General features: G+C 36.5%; 1 protein-coding gene across 1 annotated transcript in view; it reads left to right on the top strand.

Annotated features, from left to right (window-relative positions):
* Positions 1-19,999, top strand: part of FAF1 (Fas associated factor 1) — a 147,966-nt gene that overhangs the window by 43,980 nt on the left and 83,987 nt on the right. Inside the window, exon 7 of the mRNA XM_036387834.2 lies at positions 3,372-3,477. Coding sequence (XP_036243727.1) covers positions 3,372-3,477 — 106 coding nt within the window. The remainder of the gene's footprint in view (positions 1-3,371; positions 3,478-19,999) is intronic.

Below are 19,999 nucleotides of genomic sequence, written 5' to 3'. Positions count from 1 at the left end.
TTTATATCCAAGTCTCTTGCTAGAACTGGTCAGAGCAATGACTGTGCTCTGATCTGTTTTCTTTTGTGTGTTCTTGGTCTTCTTTTTTGGGTGTAGGCAGGGTACCTCAGTTGGAGGATTGGTGCCCAGAAATACAGATTTCTTTGCCTCTTGTGCTGCGCAGTGAGTGCAGAATCATTCAGCTGAGGTAGAAAGGTTGTAATGGTGTACATCACCTATCAGCAAATGCTTTTCAAAGCTGGGGATTGCAGTAGGGAAAAAATGTTCTGGTAAGAGTGGCCTACTTTAGTCCTCTTTCCAGAATTAAGTTTTCTTTTTCCACTAATTAATTCTCAGATTAATTGTATTCTCTTAGCACTGGTGGCAACAAAGAAAAAGAAGGAAAAAAAATCTGTCTTGTCTTTAATGGGACCTACAGTTTGACCCTGATTTTTTTTGCCCTTTTAATATAGCTATTTCATTTGGGAAATTGTAGGGAACTGTAACATTTGTAGGAAAATTAAAAAACTGCAAACACTGAGGCCAAAATTTTAGAGACGTGCCTTGTATTCCAAGTCAATCTTCTCAATATACTTATGTGGACCTAAAGAGAAATAGAAATAAGCTTCATCTTACTGCCAGTTAGAAGTTTCCCATAAATATTTTCACCTTGTAAAATTCATCATTACCTTAATGGCTGAAATACAATTTTTGGGCAAGATGTATTTTGGTCCAAGTAATTTGAAGTAATCCGCGTCCCCCTTTGCTGGAGGAAATGATTATGGGAGGGCCAGAGATCTCTGGCTGTGTGTTCACATCAACCCCATCCCATACAGGAGGGTGGGCACCAGTGCTGGCATCAGTGACCCATCAATTGTGCCATCAATTCCTCCTCCCTCTTTCTTGAGGACACTGTCAAGCTTTACAGCTGTCATGTGGGATTTTGATGTAGGAGCTCCAAGAACTGGAGCAGTTGACCAGTGCATTTCTGTGTAAGCAGAAGTAATGTTCCTCAGTTTGTTATTTTTCTGAAGAAAAAGTGAACAATTAACCATGCACTGCATTTGCTAACGCTTTCAAACCTAGTTTCTCCTCAATTTTTTTCAGTTTTTTTTTTTAGCCAGCTTAATTTTCAGCCTCTTTTTCACTCTGTTTGTCAATGAATATGTGCTGAGAATTTGCTTGTTAACAACATTCAGCTTGTGTTGCTTAGAAATCCCAAAAGTAGAGGTGTCAAAATTGTTAGTTCAAAAATTAAAGCTTTTAATTTTTAGGCGCTTCATTTAAATTTGTTTGAAGAGTATTTTTTCCTTTCTAAAATATTTCCTGCTCTCACAAGTGGAAAACTTTTCCTATGAGTGGATGCTTTTTATTAGCAAGCTGTAATTTGAGTTGTACTGAAGTGAGGGGATCATGCATAACTGGAGAGACTGAGGGTTTGATCAGACTGGCCTGTTTATTCTATGTTTATATCAAATACAGAATGAAAACATGAGTCATATTATCAGTTAGCATCTACAGATTTTCAGATAGAGTCAAAATAAGCTATAACAGAACCTTGTGTGAGTCTGTATGGAATCCAGAGCCACTCACATATGCAGTAATTAATGTTTTCAGAGCAATTAAATATGTCATTTGCCTCCAGTATTTGCTGAAAACAAATAAAAAGTCAGAATCTGAAAAAGCACAGCAGGATATTTTAGTTGCTACTGAACATTTGCCAATAGAAAATATGGTTATGGGGATGCAAAACTTACTAACAATCGAATTAGAATTACCTTTGAAAATAGGCTTACAACTTTTCAGGACTCTTTTTATTTTTCCCCCTTCTTTTGAGGGACTGTTAGGTATTTAAAGAATTGTTAGGCCTTTTGTTGAAAATCTTGTGAAAGTACAGAAAACTACATGTTCAGCATCAATGACTCCTGTTACATTTGTAGTGTCTCTCATGCACATGATCGTACTTAGCATTGGCAATGGGTTATATTTATTTTCTGTATTGGAAAACCATTAAAGACAAGAAATAGCACTTCATGATTTTGTTTTGTAGTATGTGATTATTGAGATGTGACTGGAACCAAATTAGGTTTCCCAGTGAAGATATTTTTGTAAGCTAAGTATCCCTGAGATGTTCAAGCAAATTGTGTATCTCTTGCTAAAGCATCCAGTGAGTATTGTATGAGTTCCTTCCCATCTGAGCAGCAAACCAGCAGATCAGTAATTCCAGAAGGAGCTAAAACTGACAAATCAGGTCTCAAATGATGGAGGAGTCTTTCTTGTCTTCTTGTCTCATAAGACAGAGCTGTGCTGGTCTGCGTTCAGAATTTGTCCTTTAGTGCTAAGAGGAATGCCTTGTTGAAGTGTCATGGAATAGTGAAGATGTGAAGGAAAAAACACAGTCTGTCATTCTTTTAAGTGTATGTGATAAGAAAAAAAATAATTGAATAGGCACAATTAAATTTCATTTGCCACTTAATAAGTCAAGTCTGCACAAATATTTCTTAGAAACCCAAGGTGTGGTGCAGTGTTGCTGCAGTTTTGTAGCATGTGCAAGATTGCACACAGCCATAATTGCCATGTCTGTAACAGAAGTCCTACATTCTGCTTTGAAAAGTAGTTAGCTGCATAATTTTGTACCTAATTAAGCAATCAGGATGCCTTTTTAATATCCAGAAGTTTTACTACCAGGAAAATCAGAAAAAACCCCTCAAGTTTATTACAACATGAAGATTTGGTTGCCCTGTTTAAACTGTATCTTAAGATTTTTTTTTAAATTTAATTTTTATTTCTGTTTTTATTTTTATTAAACCCCTCTGTGAATGTACATTTAAAACAATGAGAGCAGAACTAAATGTTCATTACCTACACGAGAAATTTTGCTGTGGTTCCTTTTCCAGTTCTAATTAGCTGGGTTTGTGTGCTTTAAATGAATCTAAGCAGAAGAATTTCCATTTGGTTTCTGCTTCAGGTAACCCTTGAGAAGCAAGAGCATGCTTTGCCTTATTCTATTTACCATCAGTTCTTAATGTGCATCATAGCTTGATATTTGGTCTGGCCATCAATATGCTGACAAGCCTATTATTAATGGCATTAGGAGTGCTAAATACACCTGATGTTTGTGAAGATAATGGGACTCTCTGCATTTTGAAAATACTTAACATTAGATGAGCTTTAAAGGCTGCAGTCACCTTATTAAGGAAGGAGTTCAGGAATGGCCTTTGGTCATTCTCAGCATGCTTCCTTGCATTTAAGAGTGAAAAGAGAGATGATAATGTTGTGCCTGGACTTGTCCATGCAGAGTTTAGGGTACCCTGGGGTTTCTGCATCTGACTGTAAAACAAGCTATAACATGCTTATCCCTGATTTTCCTGTTTTTCTTTCAACCATTTCAGGGCCCTGCAGGAGTCATTAAATCAAAACTTCATGCTGATTGTCACCCATCGAGAAGTCCAGCGGGAGTACAACCTCAACTTCTCAGGAAGCAGTACCATTCAGGAGGTGAGTGCTGTTTCACAGCTGAAGAATAAATGTAGCTCATTATAGCTAATGCCAGCTCTCTTAAAGGGGGTTTGCATAGTCCTGATGGATATTCCTGTATTTTATTAGTCTTTTTTATTTTCATCAACTGGATCATCAAGATTTAATTAAAGAATTCAGTTATAAAAAAGTGTTCTATTAATTTATACAGAAAGGATGTTTCTTTTTGTATTGTAGTAGCAAAATACACAAACAGTTGTGTATACACAAACAGTTTATTGAGTTATTCAAATTTCATTTTACTTGAAACCCCTTGAAGCTCCCTCTGTCCTCCCTTCTTTTAACCAGCTCTATCTCCATTGTGTGGGCACCTCAGCCCCTGTGCTGGTTGCTGTTGGGGTGCTGTAATTCTTACTGGCCTGGTAGCCAAATGGTTTTGTGTGAAATGGACGTTGCTGCCGTTCTGTGGAACGGCCAGCAAGGGGTGATATTGGAGAGAACTTCGGCAGAATTAAGTCCTAAAGGAACAAATATCTCTGATGTGACTCTGGACTCTCTGAATTCAGATTAAGCAATCCCTTGCATATTTTTAAAACTCCTTTCCAAGCCCAAAGGTTGTTGTCTAGTGCTCCATGGTGTATCTAATGCCAGATGTTGTGGATGTTATTTTCCATATAACCCACTGCCTTCTGGAAACTTGACAAACAACCTAGAAATGTGAATCTTCAGAATTCACATTACAAAATATTAAGATTAAATGTTTGCTTTTCAAATTAAATGTATGTTTGCTATTATTGGTCTGACACTTCTCTCAGTCTTTTAGGGTTGAACAGATTTTATTGAAGTTTTCCGTGTTGCATGCTGACATGGTACACAGAATTAATTTAAGTTCTGTAATATTAACTGTGGGAGTAGTATCCCATACAACAATGAAAAATGATCACTAACTGTTTTCATTGTGAATCCTGTTATTCTTAAGATCTAGATCTATTCTTAAGATCTTAAGATCTATTTCTTATGTTTAGATCTACTATAGTAAGTTCTGTTTTGCTTTTCCTGGTAATACAAATACACATACTTGAATCAGTTTGACTTTTGAAGGGCTGAGCTTTGACTCTCCATCATTATAAAGAATTTGAACGATAATGGAAATAAATCATCCAAATATGTGGTTTTAATTTTAAAATGGTGAGATTCTAAAAGAAAACACATACATATGTATTGTCTGCTTGGTCTGTTATCAATGCTGTATCATTTACTTTGCTGGTGGGTCTTACCTGGCTTAAAGGAACCAGAAAGCAGTGACAGGGGGATCTAAGCTGCCTTTCCATGCACTGAAGTTTTCTTGTTTGTTGGTAATGGCAGGTTACAGTCATCAGGTTGCAGTAGGAAATAAACATAATTTAAGTTAATTATGATTTTTCCCTTAAACAACCAAAATAAAAACCCTATCACCACGTAACCAGCATGAGCAGAAAACTTTTCTTTGCCTTTCTTGTATCTGAGTGTCACACTCAATAGAGTGTATAAAATTGTGAAGGGGCTGAAATGAAAGGAGCTCCCTGGCCCTTGTTGTGCAGCTGATGCTGAACAGGTGAACTGTGCAAAGGCTCCTGGAAATCTCTGGGGATTTTGTTGAGGTAAAAGGGTTGCTGAACATTTGTCTAATTATAGAAAACAAGCACTGTTTTGAATGCTAACTCCCTAATGGCTTCTTAATTTAATTTTTTTTTTTCTTTTAGCACAGAGTAATCATTGTAACAAATCTAGGCAGTCCTTGTGGTTTGGAGGAATCGGTGGTATCTTTCCTCATCTCCTTTGTCTCTGTCCTCTCCGGGGACTGTTAGATTTTTTTTTTCCTCTTCACTCTCTTGTTCACACTTGAACAAATTAATAGTTTACTTTCCTCCTGGTGTATTTTTGTAACGGTGGAGAAGCTCAGTGATGCAGTTGCCAACCACAAGAGGGCAGGAAGGACTATTCAATTATTACCTAAAAATGCTGCTCAGTGTTTTCAAATTAGCTCCTGGTATATTAACAAAAAGGACTATAATGGCCAAGTTATTGTTTGATTTACAGATAATTGGCATATTGCAGGGAGGAGACTTAATTTCACCCTTTTAAATTAAACAGGGAGATTTAAAAAGACATAAAATATTCATTAATGTTCAGTGATTATAAAGCAGTGGCATATATTTATTCTACCTTTATTACTGTTTCGATGGGAAAATACAGCAAATATTTCAGAAATCGACTTGGCCATACTGACAAGTTGAAATGTTTAAGCAGTGTTAATGCAATCTACTCACACGCCATATCCTATGCAGAAAGATTCAAAATGACTACATCAATTATTAAAAGAAATATTTAAGATTCTAGAAATGTTCTACTTCTTGCCACAGTTGGGTGCAACTGTCTCTCAAGGGCTACTGGTGCAGTGTGTTGTTGTTATTAGTACTTTGAATTTTAAGGAATAGATATTTTTTCCAAGGGTCTCAAAAACCCCCCAAACTTGCACCAAAAACTCAACCCCACCACCCTTTCAGAAGGCAGAAATGTTTTGCATTAAATGCAAAACCCAGTGAGCTCACAACTGTGCTTTCCTAAACTATTATTTCTGCAGTTCTCTTTTTTTTTATTGTTTAGGATGCATGTTTAATAGTAAATGATATTTGGATGAATTGTTTTCTCAAACAAATCACGGTGTTTAATGGGGAAACCATTTGACAAAAAATTAGCTGAGAGAAGCCTGATGCCGTTGTGCTCATGTCTGCTTCCAAAATTGATTGCATATTACTTTAACACTTGGATTTTGGAGGGTACTTGAAAATGCCTTTGTTTTATTTTTTAACATTCTTTACCAAAATATCTAACTCTTTACGTATTAAGATCTGTTTTGTCATCTTAAAAAATATAAGTTGCATTCAGTTATATTGTTTTGTGATCATGAACTTATACAGAATCTTTGGAAATGAAATAAAAAAATAAATGGAACTTCTCAAAAATTCTGTATATTCAATTTAATTTTTGTTTTTAGTTGGGCAGGGGAGTAGTTAACTTGGAAAGTTAATAATAACATGATGGTCTAAATTGCAAGGTAATCTGTGTCACAGGTTTCTGACATCCGTTTGTTCTTGCAAAATTGCAGTATTAAATTAATTCTGGGCAGATACTGTTCTGGGAAATATCATGGTTAGTTTTTTCCATGATCTGCATTTTAAATTGGAAATTGGTAGGTTTTATGCTGGTTAGGAGACTGTTAATGAATACATTTCCAGTGTATTACATGGTTATATAAAGACAATTTGACAAATGGAACTCCTAATACAAGACTAAAAGGAGTTTTCTGTCTGAAGACTTGTTCTTTATTCTGCAACAATAATTTTTAGAGGCTGTTTGAAATTGGAGAGATTTTTTAACTTCAGGTTTGAGAAGCTCTGTGCTAAATTATTACAGGGCATTGCCACATTAAAAATAATTTCTGTCTATACTTACCAGCTTGTTCCATTTAGAAATGAACATTTCTACTATTTTTCATTTTTGTATGTTGTAGTTTTATTATTTTACAGAAATGAAGGAAAGCCTTCTTCAGAACAGGGAATATTTAAATCTGTGTTAAAAGCAAGTTTGTTTCTGATCCTGGAGCAGACAAACTAATTCATGAAAAACTTAATGGGCTTGAGTTCTTGTCACAATAATGTGCTCTACACTTTTTGTTTTAATCAGTGACACAGAAAAAAAAAATCAAACATTTTTAACAAACTGGATTCCTCCATTAAAAACAAGGACTTTACATTTGTCTATTTTACTCATTTGATACAGATTTTGAAGCCTTTTTGTGATTCCTACCTGCAGGATTGCAAAAATATCCAGTGTATACAAGCTGTGGCTGCTAAAGGGTGGATGAGTTAAATATGCAGAACGCTCAGTCCCCTCACAGATTGGTGATCTTAGTTTGTAACTGCTGGAAATTCCAGTTGAGAATACTATGTAAAGCAAGTAGTGGGCACTAGAATTCTTGGTAAAACATAAAATCTGTGCAAACAATGCAGAGAAGATGGGTTTTTAAATACTGGCTGCCTCTGCATAACTGCCTCGGATTTTTATTCCCTTCCTTTAGCCAATAACTTAAGCAGGGCTGCCTGCTCAGCATCCCTGTCACCTGTGCTAGGTAATAGATTTGTTCTCTGCTCCCCACAGACTCACTGGCTAAGGTGGAATATGGAAAGCAATGTATCCAATAGCCCTCCAGGCTGGAGGAGGAACTATTTGTGCACACAACTGCCTGGGCTGAGATAAACTGTAAATTCTCTCTTGACAGACCCCAGTCAAATCCTTTGTGATGAATTTCTTTAAACTTTTTTCATGAGTGGATGAATGTTAAGCAAGATGCAAAATCACCACTATAAACATGCAGGCAGAAGCCTCATTTAAAAGGCCTTAGTAAATGTAATAAATAAATATAGGTAAGCTGAGAAATTACCTGCAGCAGGCAGAACAATAATCTGGCTGAAGGTCTTGTACCTTTTTCAGATCTGTTTTTTTGTGTCTGAACAAAATATTTTCAAGACAGTTGTTGGTGAGTGAGATCATTCAAAGTAAACGTCAGACACTGGCATGGAGACATGAAATGCACGGATAAATAATGTTACTCTTTTGAATGCTGTAGCTACATAATTACAATAAAACACATTTACCAGAAATAGACATACCCAAATAGGGTACATATATTAATAATTTCAGAAACAGTTGTTTTGTGTTTGACATTTTGTGCTTGCTTTAAAATTGTTGAAAACTGCTGTTGTAGTGAAAATCAGTAACTAGCACTTTTTGGATTTAATAGGAGTTGCACAAGCGTTCTATTGTTCAAATACTCCTAGTATCAGAGAAACTATTAAAATACATTGCTACACTCATTGTACTCAAGACCTGTATGTTTTTGTGAAATGTGAACATTTAGTTTGTTTTTTAAAGAAATCTGTCATCTTAAAATTATACTCAATTTATTGCAAGTTGTGACAGCATTATACATAATTTAAACATGACTGTGATAGCCTCAGTGTTCTGCAGTGGTAAATGAGGATGTGCTAGCCAGCCAGGCTTTGACTTTTTCAGTGAGGAGAGAAAAATTTTTAAAAAGCTAAATCAACTTCTCGATTTGTTTTTTGCCTTTGTGTAATGGAAAACCAGCACATTCTGAAGGTAAAATGTTTTAGAACCTGAGAGAAATCCTGATAAACTTTCTGTAAGTGATCATGTGTTGGGAATTAGATGAAGTTCCTTGGGAAATAAAGAGGAAATACCTTTTAGGTACCTGTTCAACAGTGATAACTTTATTAGGCACTTAAAATATCTTAATGCCTGACTGAAGAGATCTGTTTCGAAGATATCTCATTGAAAAATATATATAACTACTTTTCTTTTTCTGCAACAGAAACAGCAATAAGAGATAAAGAAAGGGCACTACTTCTCACTTAATTATGAAACCTAATATATTCCTGACAGAATATGTTTCATAACCTGTAATTTGATTTTGGTGGGTTTGGACGTGCATATCATTAAAGAAACGATCTTCAGTTATTAAAAACTAGTAAACATGGACATTTTTATATGCAAGAAAAGGCAGAGAGTAAATAATTGCACTGGTGACCAATACTGTAATAATCCTGTTTTACAATATGCACTTGACAGGTTGTAATAGTGCTAATTGAAGAGACTAATTCACACTTGCTTCATTCTATTCAAAGGCAAAATCAGCAGCTTGTTTTGCTTTTGACCAGATGGTCCTGATGAACACCTACTGTGCACTTTAAGTGCTTTACTAGAATTACAAAGGCTGGGGGCTGCATCCGACTCAAAATGATTTGAGAAGAGAAAAAAACCTCACTGCTCAATGGATTTGGTGCAACTAAATTAATTCTAGTGGACCCATTACACATTGAGCCCCCTTTTCAAAGTGCTGAGCCTCCTCGTTTGTTCTGTAGCAATGAGAAAGTGAAAGGCAGATTACTGCAAACAGAAATAAAAAAAAAGTGCTGTGAAAAGGAGAAAAGAGGCCTTGAAGCCTTTTCATATCATTTGGGTTTTTCAAGTGCGTTATTTTTGGGGAGGGTGGATGTATGAAAAGCCAATTGGAGTTTTTTTTGTTTTAAAGTGCGCTATTTAAGTACTATGAATATAAAAGCAAGAGCAACAGTTGACTGAGTTTACTGTGGTAAAGCTTTGTGTCCAAGGATGAATCAAATTCATTATAGTCAATGCTTTGTATTTTCATATGAATGTAGGGTTAGTTTCACAAGACTGTGTCTGTTTAGGATAATTATAATTTAATATTTTCCTTTCATAAAGTTATCACTGTAGTTTATCTAAAATTTGCTGAAAGCAAGGTTTCTTTCCTTGCATAAATTTAGAAGCACCCAGAGAGTTTTAAACTCCAAAGGAGGCTGTTTGATTTGCAAGGGAAGGCGAGGCAGGTTCCAATAGCACAGATTATTATAACTAATTAGAAGTCACACATCTGTTAACGTTCAGTTTGTCAGCACTCAGTTAAGTGTGTGTGTGTGTTTATATCTCTTCTTCCTTTCTCTCCTTCTCTGTCTCTATCCCCCTCCATCCCTAAGTGTAAGTTGGGTTGGAGAGAAACTCTCAAAGGATAAGGATCAATTTATTTGAATTTGAAAATAATGAGGAGTCATTGTTATAATTTTGGTTATGGGTTTGGCTCTGTAAATGCTCAGTCAAGTGAGTTGTCCTTATTTTAGAAGTAATCATGTTGAATTGAATGGCTTTGCTCATGTAATTTAAGGATGCTAAGGATTTTGGGGATCAAGACCTAATTTAAAACCTTGAATTTTTTAAAAACTGCAATTAAAACCTTTGCTTGCTATTCTGATTTTGAATATTTGCTGTGTTTTACTTTCAGGTTGGTGAATTTTTATGCAAGGCTTCTATCATAATGCTAGCTATTAAAAAGGTGTTAGCATGAAATGACAAGAAAACCTAAGCAGCTTTATGAACATATTAAACAGCTCTCTCCCCAGCTCTTGTGCTATTTAGAGTGGGAAAGCAGCACTCTGTAGCTAAATAGCTCAGTGCTGTTATCTGTGTGAATTATATTTAGTTGAATAACAAATGAAAAATTCAAGTTAGCAATTTTTTTTGCAATTAAAAAAAATTAATTTACAGCTTGTAAATTAAAGTGGTTTAGAACGTGGTTTAACCTTTCTATCCCGTGTTAACTATAATATGATCACTTCTATTATTGCATGATATACACTTATATTAAAAAAACACATTCGTTGAATTGCTGATTTGTTTTCAAACAATGAAATTTGTATTTGTGCAAATTATAGTAGGCACAGTGTTCTCTCATGTTTTCTCATCAAACAACCCAATTATACTTATAAATAGTGAGGTGCTAATGAACTGTTGTTCGGGAAAAGTTGATTTTTTTTTTTTAAACTTGAGTAAGAAAGGAAACACTTCACAATTTTAGAGTGCTTGCTTGGTGAGAAAATATTTGAAAATATTTTACTTATGTAAATCATGTTGGTGCTATCACTTTTAAATACACAACAGAAGCTAATCTAAAATCCCCATCAGTTCATATGGAGCGTAACTACATGCTTGACATTGTAAATTGCTCACTTAATTGGGAACTGAGGATTTACTTATATTCATTAAGTTACAGAAGTTGTTTCCTAAGACCTGCTATTTCAGCTTGAAGTTTATCTCTGCATTCACTGAACAGAAGGAGGTAATTTTTTGGATAGTTGTGGGGATAAGGATATTTAAAGTAGTGGTTGTGGAGTTACAACACCAAAATGGTCACAAGTATCTTGATTGCAGCATAATGATGGTGCTGCACTACATTGCTTTGTAATTACTATGCAAAGAAAACACTCAGTTGCTGTTCCAACTGTGAATTAATAATGTTTGTCCCATCCATAACATCTTAGTGACACGGGCACCATCTCTGTAGTAAACCTGTTCCTTAGGGTTTTTCAGTTCTGTTCCTCTATCTGTGTAAAACATGAATTTGAAAAGTTATGGTTCCTTTTGGTTTTGTACCAGGAATCGTGGGCATAAACTGGAGAGCCTTGCACTCATTTAAAGGATAAAATGGCCTCACAATCACCCACAAGAAATCCCTGTTACTGTTTTTAAAAAGGGTTATAGCAGCTCTCAGCAAATATTTGCAATAAGTGGCAAAATTTATGCCTTGCTTTGTGGTAGTTGCGTGACCAGACAGTGGGGCATAGGATTGTTTTAAGGTTTTTACAGCTGCAGGGAAAAAGCATCTGTTCCTAGAAAAGCCTTCATTGTTTAATTTTGACACTGACTTTTCCATGCTGCTTGTACCAGTCTCTGGATTAGGTGGCACTAAAATAAAATTTGTTTTAAGTTGCTCCCAAATGCAGCTGTCACTATACACAGCCTTGTAGCTTAGGCAAAGGAGACATAATCAAAACAAGCATTTTTCTACAAGGTCATTTGGCAGACTGGGAGAGCTCAGAGCAGGAATTTTGACAATATTGTATCTTGTGAGTAGCTTGGCTGTTAGCTTTTGTGTTTGTTTAATAATTCTAATGTGTATGACTGTCTCGGAAATAATGAAAGGATTTTTTAAACTGCACTGCTTTTCATATGCTTTAAATTTATTTTGATTGAGCAGTTTCTGTGGCATTCAGTTACATACATCCCATGTATGTTTATTTGTATCTCTGTATCTCTACAGTGGAATGGAATTATTTACAAAAAGCAGGGAAAATTGACATTTTTGAAAGGGCTTCCATTTCTTTCCTTCAAAGTTTCCAGTGAATTGAAAATGAAAGAGCACTTCATTTTATGTATCCCAGAGTTGTGTTAATTTCTACCCAGCTGGTCTCAACTGATTGATACAAAGCCAAATTTGTGACTGCCTGCATTACAAAGTCTGTAATTTGCTAATGAATTATGATAATAATCTTTCATCACACATGAAAGATTTAGACAAACAATTTATTAACTATATAGTTTGATCACAATTTTTGGGTTTGTACCAAGCCTCAAATCTACTTTTATTTTTCCCTGCCTAGATTAGCAGACCAAAGTGAACTTACTCTTACCTTGTTTTGAAAGCAGTGATGGTGGAAGTTACATGAGGATGATGGTGGACAGCAGAAATGATACAACCTTGTAGTGAAAATATCCATATTTAGTGTACAGGCAAATCAAACTGCCCAGTTTCCAACCAGAGGAGCATCACAGTAGGCATGGCACAAGAAATTATTTGAGACTGCATCCACTGTTGGGGTCACATAGGAATAAATAAAAATAGTTTACAGATGTTCCTCAAGTTCAGCCTCCTCTGGGTATGGTGAGGCAAACTAATTAAAACACAGCCAGACAAAGCCATAAGGACAAACTGGGCTTAAAAAGAATGGAAAGGAAAACCAAATCTTCTAGAAGAGGAGCAGCTGCCACAAGATCTGTCAGCTTGAGTGAAGTTTGGGGTTACCTGCATGTCAGATCAGCAGAGTTGATTTTGAACACTCTAAGGACCCTCTGAGGACAATGTTCACAGGACATGAGCACACCATAAGTGTCTTCCTCTATGAAATTTGCCCATTTTTGATCAGATCATCAATCTTCTGACCAAAGATTAATTCCCAGTTCTGCAGGACTTGCTCCTGTACACAGGAAGAAGGAGAAGAGCTCTGTGTTCAGTGCCCTCTTCTGTTTCTCAAGATCAACAGAGCTTGCAAAAAAAAAAAATCACTTGATAATTTTTCTGCTTCTTTTGTGCTCAGTAGGATGGGTTAAGTAAGCAATGTTTTGATGTCCACCCTAGGAAAATCAACCAAACAAAAAACCCCAAAAGACCCAACATGTATGTCCAGTGTTGCCATTTTTATGTAGATGGAACCATTGGCTTCAGTGGTTTCTGCTTGATGTGCTTCTCCTTAGACCATGAGGCACCCAAACCAGCTGGTTTCTCACCCCAAAACCACACGTGTATGACTGCCCCAAACAAAATCACACTGAGATTCCTGTTGCTACTGTTATATAAAGTATTGTTTGACTGGTAAAATTATTTAAAAACCAAAGAACCAGGTAGTAAAGTAGGACAACCAGCAGTGTCAAGAAAATGCCATCCAGAGCAGGGCCTGGTTATGTGGCCCTGTGAAAAGATGAGGAAAAGAACTTTGGGGTGGGTGCTGCCTGGAAAGGGGGTTGAGCTATGACCAAAGGCTTTTTGTTGTTGCTTTATTATGTTGCTTGTTCTTATCATATTTAGGGAACTAGAACTTTGTGAATAACCAGGAACGTGTTCATTAATCGCATCAGGTTAAAAAGAAAAAGGCTTAGGTTTGATTAGAAGGCAGAATTTTTTTGGTCAAACTCTGATTAATGGGAAGTGCAGAAAAGTGGGGAGGGAGGTGTAAACAGCAGAGATTTGGTGTACAAGACTTTAACTCTCACACTCCTTCGTCCCCAGGAAGGTGATTCTATCTAGTGGCTGTTATCTGGTATGTCTAATGCCCAGTAGGTCTCTTGGAAATTTTGATGTAATTTGGAAGTACAAACTAGCTGAGGATCTTCACAGTATTGCAAACAAATAACCAATTAAAGGAAAAAAAAAAGGGAAAGAGGCGTAGAAAGAGCAAGGAGTTTTTGCTATTTTTCTACAATTTCTATCTAAGAAAGAGAGCTCTTCTTACAAATATGTACTAATAAAATAGCAGCGAGTCTGTCTGTCTGGTATCACACAGCAGAGCTGTGCATATCCTACTCCAACCCCAACAACTCAAGGACTGACTTAATTTCAGATTTTTTCTTCACAGCATCATGGCACCCCAAATATCTCTGCAATTTCTTTTAGGAGAAACAGAAAGGTTTTATATTGGTCTTATTTCATTCATTTTTGATGACAAGCTACCTTTTACTGAACTTAGCAACTGTAACACAGTGACTCTTAAATAAGAAACATTGTGAGCTGTGTTTGTGTCCTGTTATTAATTTCTCTGTAACTGTAAGCTGAATTTCAGTTCAACATCTCCTCTCTGTGTCTTGCGTGAACTTCTGTTTGCACTTACTCACAAAGTTCCTCTTTTAAGGCAAGAAGGACTTATTCCTGAATAATTCAAAAGTGGGGAGTGTAAGAAGTGCTTGGATTAATCTGCAGAGGGTTTTGTGTGTTGACAGTTTCACCTATAACTAACAGTCTCTATCACCCACTCTGCTTAAAAGGTCTTGGCTCTTTTTTATTCTTTGCATTGACCTTGGGACTGGCAGAGAAAAGACCAGACTGCAGCTGAGAGCTCTGACCACAGGGCAGCCTAGGCCAGGACTAAGGCAAACAAAATGGAGAAGCTCTGATATTCACAAAAAGCAACAACAGAAGAGTGGAAGAGGACACTTTTTTGGTAGTACAAAGCAATACAGTGAAACTTCTCACCCTGACACAGGAGGTAAACTCCCAAATCAGGCAGGTCCACATCAATTTTTCAAGGATAGCTCTTGTGAGGCCAGTGGAAAATATGTAAATTCTCTAGATCATTCTTTGAGGTTTGTGGTGAGCTGAAAGTTTCTTTTTTTTTTTTGGTGTGCTAAGAGCAATAAACTGAGATGAAACTCCTCCTTAAATCTTCCCACAGACCAAGTTGCAGTTCACAGCTGTGGCTGCATTAGCACAGAGGACAGTGCAATAAGGAGGTCTGCAGAGAAAACCTATTTATGGGAAAGATCTCTGATAGTTATCTATTTTGGCATTTTAACAGTGTCCATTTCTAGCTGGTCCTGTGGGTTGACTGCTTCTTATTAATTGAAATCTCAAAATTGTGCATGTTCTCTTTCACTTTGCTCTTAATGCTATTTGTTTTGCCTGCTCAGACTGTTTCATCCTCCAAGCTGAAGTGTGCAGTAAGTTGGGCAGGTGGGAGGTTTAAGATTAGGAGTGTGTTTGAAGTGAAACACCAATGCAATTCCATTTTATAAGGGCTGGATCTACATCAGTCCCTTGGTGCAAATCAGTATTTTAAAATCCTGCAGCACTGGGAAGCCTCCATTGTAGCAGAAACAGTGCCATTTAAAAAATAATTTTGTAGACAGAGGTGGTGGAATTCTTCTGGAATAGGAACAAATAAATGAAAGATTGAGTGGAAAGTGCATGTGGGTGTTTTCAACTCACTGCAGAGCAGCCATGCAAAGAGTCACCACGAGCAGTAAGACAAGCTTTGTAATACCCAAAAAAGAAACAGTTTTTCTCTTAGAGAACTACATTAGCATTGTGTTTAATTTTCTTTCTTAAGATCAGTTTGAAGTGAGGAACAATAAAACTTGGAGATTAAATGTTTGTTCTGCAGCCTAAGTGCAAACTGTCTGAAGTAGAGGATAATTTTAGCATAGTCTGAAATAAGCATCTGTTGTCTCACGACATTGGTATCAGATGAGAACTGAAAATCAATTTCAGTTCTCGTTTTGTGTCTTTTGCCTTGTGTCAGTTTTTAGGTCAGATCTAGGATCACTCAGATATGACTTACAAAATCTGACAGTCACCCAACTGACTTTTAACTCTATAGGTCCTTTTGCTTCTTTAGTAAACAGTGTCTTTTTCTCCTCTTTTTTTCATCTTCTTTTTCAGTTTTTTTTCCCTTCAGTTTCTTTAATTTTTTTGATTGCTCACATACATGTTTTCTTTTGTACTGCTTTCTCTTTTTTGCCTTTCATCCTCTGTTTTATTGAATTTGTAGGTTTTAATGAAAACAGCTTTTACAAATTGCCTAATTTCTACTTGTTTAAATGAAATATCAATATCTGGCCTAACTTTTCTAAGTACTATTTTCTCCTTACAATGCAATACAGAAAAAAATACTGTAAGTCAGAAACTTTTAAAGTACTGTTCTTTTTATGCTTTTTTTGCAGAACATTTGTGTGTTGAATTATACTTGAAAGCTGTGCTTGTGTGTCAGTATAGTGCACATTAATATTTCAGAGACTGAATTTTCACTAATTATTATGTGACTATGTAATGGAAATTCTTTCTATCAACTAAATTTTTACTGCAGGTGTTAATTGTCATAGTTAAAAATATTACACATTCTTAGGATTTAGACAGGAATTATTTTTACAGTTTTGATGTCATTTTGTTGGTATAAATTTTATACACTGAATTTGCATAACTAAGAATATCCTTGTGCTTCAGAGGAGAAGCTGTTAGTATGGATCTGTTTTATTAATTTATTCTCAAGGAAAAACCAGAGAGGGTAGCTGAATATGTAAATGAGCAGCTTGTGATGCTATAACTTGTCAAACAACCATTGATGCAGTATAGCTGAGCAAACTGTTTCAGTGTGTGCATATACAGTAGGTATTTCTCTCCAAATTAATATTTGCATTTGAAATATGAGTGTAGTGCAAATACATGAGAAGTATATAACAATTAATAAACTTTTGTGCTTAGTGTTTACACATTATGTGCTCTGTATTTTAATTCTGAGTGTTATCTGTTTCTTAAGTAATTTTGAATTAGTCTTCCAAATATATTGATTTAAAGGGGTTTATTACTTAATTATTACGGTTTGATAGGCATTTATGTCCTTGGATCTGGTTGGGTTTAGTCAGTAGTTAGTTGGCCTTTCTTGAGGTTGCCATTTTGATTTCACAGTCTTTATTGATTTCATGTAGCAAATTGTTATCTTCATTGTGATAGTGAGTAAGTAAAAAAAGCTGGCTTGTTCTTCAAGGTTTTAATGTCCCCTCAGGGATTTCTTTCCATGGTGACTTTCTTCTTCAACCAAAAGGACTTTGGATCCATCCTTTGACTTTGGATGGTTCCACAGACAAAAAAAAAAAAAAAAAAAAAAAAAAAAAGTTAATTCCTTGCATACTTTTGTTTTCCCATTTGTGAATCATTGCCAGCTTACTGTAATGCAGTTGGAATAGGATAAAAAAAAGACTATTTTACACTTTCTTCTTTGACTGCTTGGCAATTTAAATGTAGTATTAGGAATTGCTAGAAAGTAATACCTTGATACATTAGAAATTACTAGAAAGTTTAGTATTCATATCATAAATAGAAACATGCTCACACTATTAATTTCTCTACCCATGCTATCCATGCTCTTCCACTGTTGAAATTATGACTTGTTGGGGTTTTCTTTTAGTTCTTTTTCCAGTGTAGTGATAAATGTCACTGTTCTGGAAAAGATGTAAGAGTACTGTATCATGAGGTTCGTGGTATTTTGGAGGAGTTCAGTGTTGCAACAGTGGTTCTGTGCTCTCAGGGAGTAGAGTGAGGGATTTGGAGCAGTGTTGATGCAAAACAAACGTAGCTTTATTTTCCCAAAATGCTCCATTTTGGTCATTTTATAACAAATGAAGCATCATCATTCTAAGGCCAATCCTGCCTCAGAAATAGGAGGTAGCTCCCACAAAACTGTTGTTCTCTGGAACTCATGTCCTGCCCTTCTCTAGAGGCGTTCCCAGAGCTTGAGGGTGGGAGAGGGAGGAGGAGAGGATGGGCTGTTCTCAGCAGCCCTTTGCTCTTAGGCTTCTGTTTTGGATCCTAGCTGGGAGTCAATGTCATTTGACAGCTGCTTTTACCTCCCTGCCATCCTGCTCCCCTCTTCCCCCCTCGTGCTGCTTTGAAGGCAGCCCCTGGGGTCAGTGCCAGCCTGGCTTGTGCAGGAGCTGAGCCACTGCTGAGAGGGAGCCTGGGAAGCAGTGCAGAAGCAGGAGCCAGGCAGACCTGTCAATGGCTTTTTTTTTCCCCCTCCCTGAGTGTTAATTGTGGTCACAAGAGTTAAGTGTTGCTGTAAAATTAACATCTTGGTATTATGTATTTATTTTCCACCATGGAGCTTCAATGTCAAGTTTACCCAGCAGACAAGTCAAAACAAGATCATTTTTTTTTCTAACTGCTGCTATGGCAAGTCTCAGCCTGGGATCTCAGAAAATCACTGTGTTCCTTCTACTTAGCAGCTAATAGGAAACAATAAAGATTTAAGGTTCAGAATTTAATTGGCACTGATGCTGATGCAGGAAGAACAAACTGCACATGATTCACTCTTCTGAAGCTTTATTGATTCTTTTTTGAAAGGAAAGCTCTGATGAAAGTAAAAAGAGGCATTTAATTTGCAAGTATTTCTACACAGTTTTTATTCTGAAATGCACATTTCTATCCTCCTCTATCCCTGCTTGGTAAAAATGCCTTAAGATCTTCTAAATCAGAGGCAGATACTGAAAAACAAAAGCGTGAGGCTGTAATTTCTACTGTTCATCTTGTTCATTTGGATGGCATTGCAGCTTTCTTACAGGGTAACTTTACATCTTTCCCAAGGCTAATGTCTCTCATGCAGTTGTGAGCATTTTAAAGATAATGTGACATTAGCATATCCTCAAAATCTCCATCCCAGATTCTAGTCTTTTAATGATTTATTTCCAAGGATCAGATCTGGAATATCAGTCTCAAAGAGGTGGTAGTAAAACCACCTGCTTTTCTGCTTCTGTTTTTCTGACATTGCCTGTATACCAAAATCTAGAAACAGGATTTTTTTTCGCCACTCACATAACTGAACTTTTGAATTTCAGTGAGTGACTGAGGGTTTTTCTTCAGGCATAGGTTGGTTCCATGCTTGCAGAGTCTACAGCAAGGCCAGAGGTGCATGGCAGAACTGCAGATGTCTTTGAATGATTTCCTGCTTCACAGCTTCCTTGCAAGTCCTGCTAGAGTCCTTGGGTTATCATCACTGCCAAAGCCACCATAGCTGACCTTCCATTTAATAGCTGATCTCTCAGTCCATACTTTCAAGCAGTTTTGAAAATTTTGGAAAGGGGTGACTTAATTCCCTTCCAGTCCCATCTCTCCATTTTCTCCATAGCTTTGGTGCCAGATTCCAGCCATTTCTCGTGCTCTGGAATTACAATTTAAAATGCCTGTCAGTGTGACACCATGACCAGCAGCTCTTTAGCTTCTTGTTGGCTTTCTGCCATCCCTGCCATGTGTTTTCCTGCTGCTTGTCAGGAATTCATTTTCATGATACATCTGCAGGAAAACCTTTTCTGGGACTTCTCATCTGTTGGGCTTTAGTAATGGCCTCTTATTTCAAGGGAAGAGGATTTTACAGGAAGTAATTGAAATATTCAAAATAGATGATGATACTTATAAAAGTGTCCAAAAAAAAGTGTCTTCAAAAGTGTCTAAAAATGTCCAAACCCTTTATTTTTGCATTCAAGTGGAGAGTTTTAAAGTTACTGAGCTGTTTTTGCTGCTAGAGGAGGTCATTCTGTGCCAGATTCCTGCTGTGTACGTAACTCAACGTTTTTGGTTCTTATTGGGTCAGGACTGCTGTTCTTGCATGTGTTACTTAAAAACACAAGTCAGCAACATAAATTCACCAAATTTATTGTCATCAGTCTTGCCTTCCATGTGACTGGATACATCCATAGCTTTCTGACCCTTTTCTGATGGTTGGTAAGTGCCAGCTCACTGGCACGATCACAAGCTCTTTATGAAATGTTTTTCAGCTGCTATTGGTAATTGATAATTGATATTGGTATT

This window comes from Molothrus ater, chromosome 9 (assembly GCF_012460135.2).
Source record: "Molothrus ater isolate BHLD 08-10-18 breed brown headed cowbird chromosome 9, BPBGC_Mater_1.1, whole genome shotgun sequence".
In the NCBI taxonomy this organism is placed as follows: Eukaryota; Metazoa; Chordata; class Aves; order Passeriformes; family Icteridae; genus Molothrus; species Molothrus ater.
The sequence above is the reverse complement of the archived record's forward strand: the minus strand, read 5'-3'. Positions and strand labels throughout refer to the sequence as shown.